General features: G+C 48.8%; 1 protein-coding gene across 1 annotated transcript; it reads right to left on the bottom strand.

Annotated features, from left to right (window-relative positions):
• Positions 1–96: 96 nt before the first annotated feature.
• LOC104156842 (ras-related C3 botulinum toxin substrate 3) lies at positions 97–2,404 on the bottom strand. Its single transcript, XM_009696304.1, has 4 exons — positions 2,257–2,404; positions 1,572–1,634; positions 930–1,089; positions 97–812 (listed from the first exon to the last, which is right to left on the bottom strand). Exons 1-4 carry the CDS (start codon positions 2,347–2,349, stop codon positions 682–684), a joined length of 447 nt encoding a protein of 148 aa, XP_009694606.1. The 5' UTR covers positions 2,350–2,404; the 3' UTR covers positions 97–681.
• Between the last annotated feature and the right edge of the window lie 359 nt (positions 2,405–2,763).

Here is a 2,763-nt window from a genome sequence, read left to right as displayed (position 1 = left end):
GATGGGGGGGGAGCACACCATGCTGTCCTAGGGTGTGCACGCACGAAAAGGCAAATACATCGATTGCACAGAGCTGTTTCACTCACTGAGTTTGGCTAGTACCCAATAAAGCACCTAATGATTAGTTCTTCAGCTTCATATCTCACTTACTTCAACCCCTTCCATGGCTGGTTATGATTTCTTTAACAGTCTCAGGCACATATCTGCTAGAGCACCAATTTGTTAACTGTTAGCCACAGTAGGCTGGGCAAGGAGACCCTGCCACTCTCCCAGCTGCTCTTGTCATTCAGCACTATTCGTATGGGCTCCCTCCCCACTCCCACAAGGATCTTCACCACCTGTTTCACCTGCAGGTTGAAGCCAGGTGTTTCCAGGACAGGACAGATGTCTCAGCCCTTTCAGCTTGGAGTTCAGGAGATCCAAAACAGCCTGTTGCCCCAAGGAGCTACCTTGCCTTCCCCATTGTACCTCCCCTGGGGGCTGTACAGCTCCCAGCTAGTCTCCTGCCCCCACTGCCCCTTCACATCAACACTGACGTTAAATCAAAGAGACATTTAAAAAACACTGACTTCGTACATGATGAAGGGCCCTACACATCCCAGCCCCTTCCAGAAACACCCAGCTAATATGCAATCTGTCAGAGGATGACAACATGCTGAGCCAGCACCCAGGCCACAGCCCTCAAAACACGGTACACTTTTTGCCGGGTTTCTTCACAGGCGGTGGGCAGAGGACAGCCCGGATGGCTTCATCAAACACCGTCTTCAAGCCCCGCTGCGTCAGGGCGGAGCACTCGAGGTACTTTACCGACCCTAGGGGAAAGAGAGCTCCAGCTCAACCACTCCAGTCCTATCAGGACATATTGTCCCTCACCCACTCCAAAATAAAAAGCTCAATACTATGGAGATCTGCCAGCACATGAGACTCACCAATCTCCCGAGCCATGGCCAAACCTTGGGGGTAGGTGATGGGGGCCAGTTTTTTATCACGTAACCTTTCAATGGTGTCCTTATCATCCCTCAAGTCCAGCTTGGTGCCCACCAGGATGATAGGTGTATTTGGGCAATGGTGCCGGACCTCAGGGTACCACTGAAACAAAGAGGCATGGTAAGAAAAGTAGCTATAGCAGTAGATGCATCCATGAGGATGCATTTACTATTAGGAACAAGGTTTTTATTACTATCTGACATGGTGCCAACACCTGAACAGGATACTTCTGCCTACAGTTCTGAATATGCTCTGCAGAAAGGGATTGGTGCAGATGTAATAATGAAGGCACTGAGACACGGAATCGTGACAGACAGCACCAGTCAACTCTGTACACTTAACTGCATTTTAGCTTCTAGGACATCTCTCATCTTCTTTAAGATGCAGATTCCAACAGACAAAAGTTTAGCCAAAGAATTAATGAATGAAGAGGTAGGCCACTCTTAAAACCTGCAGACTATGACCTTCCCTTATCGAAACATGACTGCTAGAAATTTTAGTCTTGTAGGTGTGGTGCTGGGTGGGGCAGGGGACTTCACTGGTTCTTCCCTTCCACTGTTTCACCCAGAAGGAGAGTACTTTACCTTGGCTCTGACATTCTCAAAGGAGGCTGGACTCACAAGGGAGAAGCAGATCAAGAAAACGTCCTGTGCAGAAACAAGAGGGTCAACCATGTAGAAAGAAACAGCTACAGATAATGGAAGGAGGGTGGAGAGGGAGCCTTCTAGAGGACAACCTCCTCCCATAAGCAAGGACAGTGGCTGTAAGAAATTCTTTCCCATTAAGGGTGCTAAACTAATTCAGAGAGGGAATGAATGAACTTTGAGCATATGACTTCATCTTCTTTCACAATACTGGGCTCTGCATGTTAAGAGCCCACGGCCACAAGTACCTTAACAGTGCTATGAGCTCCACCCCTGGTAGGGGGGCCATGTAGGAATCGCTACAGTCAGGGAAATGCTACTAGTGCAGCCCAACAGTGAGCTGTGCCCCTGAGAGAGAATGGGAATATGGAAGTGGCTTGGCTGTACAGCAGCCCCACACCATTCCTTTCACTTGAGCCTCCCTATGGCACACATAACTGTTCAAACACCGTTACAAAGCAAGGACTAGGATAGGACAATCTCTTAGGAGAAATGATACTGTGATACTTCTTAAACAACCAGAATTATGGCTGCAGCTGCAGGAACTTAGACTTTCCTCAAAGGAAAGAAGCCTGGCTGTCTCCAAGAGGGAGCAGTTAGAAGCCAGTCCAAGCCCAGCACTCACCGTCTGTGGATAGGAAAGAGGCCGCAGTCGGTCATAATCCTCTTGCCCTGCTGTATCCCACAGGCCTAGGTTCACTGGCTTTCCGTCTACCATGACATTGGCAGAATAGTTATCAAACCTGCCAAGGAAGAGTCCCCCATCAGCGACAGTCTTGTGACCCACACATCTCTTTATATGAAATCCAAGGAGGCAGTGAATCAGGAGAGGACACTGCAACACAGTTCCAGTGGGGATAGTCTGCCCTCCTCACATACACAGCCATACCACCAGCACCCTCCTCGTGTGTCAAGTTCACAGTCTGATTTTGGACAGCCTTTTCGTCACCTACAAAACCAACTTTTATACACACATGCATACAGAGCAAAAAGCAACTGAAACCCAAGGCCATTACTCACACGGTGGGGATGTATTCTCCAGGAAAGGCATTTGTGGTGTAACTGATCAGCAAGCAGGTCTTCCCTACAGCTCTGCAGAGGATAAGAGCAACAAGCGTAAAGAAGGGTATGG

This window comes from Cariama cristata, unplaced genomic scaffold (assembly GCF_000690535.1).
Source record: "Cariama cristata isolate BGI_N322 unplaced genomic scaffold, ASM69053v1 Scaffold46252, whole genome shotgun sequence".
In the NCBI taxonomy this organism is placed as follows: Eukaryota; Metazoa; Chordata; class Aves; order Cariamiformes; family Cariamidae; genus Cariama; species Cariama cristata.
Note: the sequence above shows the minus strand (reverse complement) of the source record. Positions and strands in the feature narration are given on the sequence as shown.

Excerpts from the sequence above, each read along its gene's own strand:
- LOC104156842 (XM_009696304.1), bottom strand. The coding sequence starts at position 2,349 with ATGGTAGACGGAAAGCCAGTGAACCTAGGCCTGTGGGATACAGCAGGG. Across the intron at positions 1,635-2,256 it reads CTCTTTCCTATCCACAGACG|GACGTTTTCTTGATCTGCTT; the intron begins GTGAGTGCTGGG and ends GTTTCTGCACAG. Across the intron at positions 813-929 it reads GGCCATGGCTCGGGAGATTG|GGTCGGTAAAGTACCTCGAG; the intron begins GTGAGTCTCATG and ends TCTTTCCCCTAG.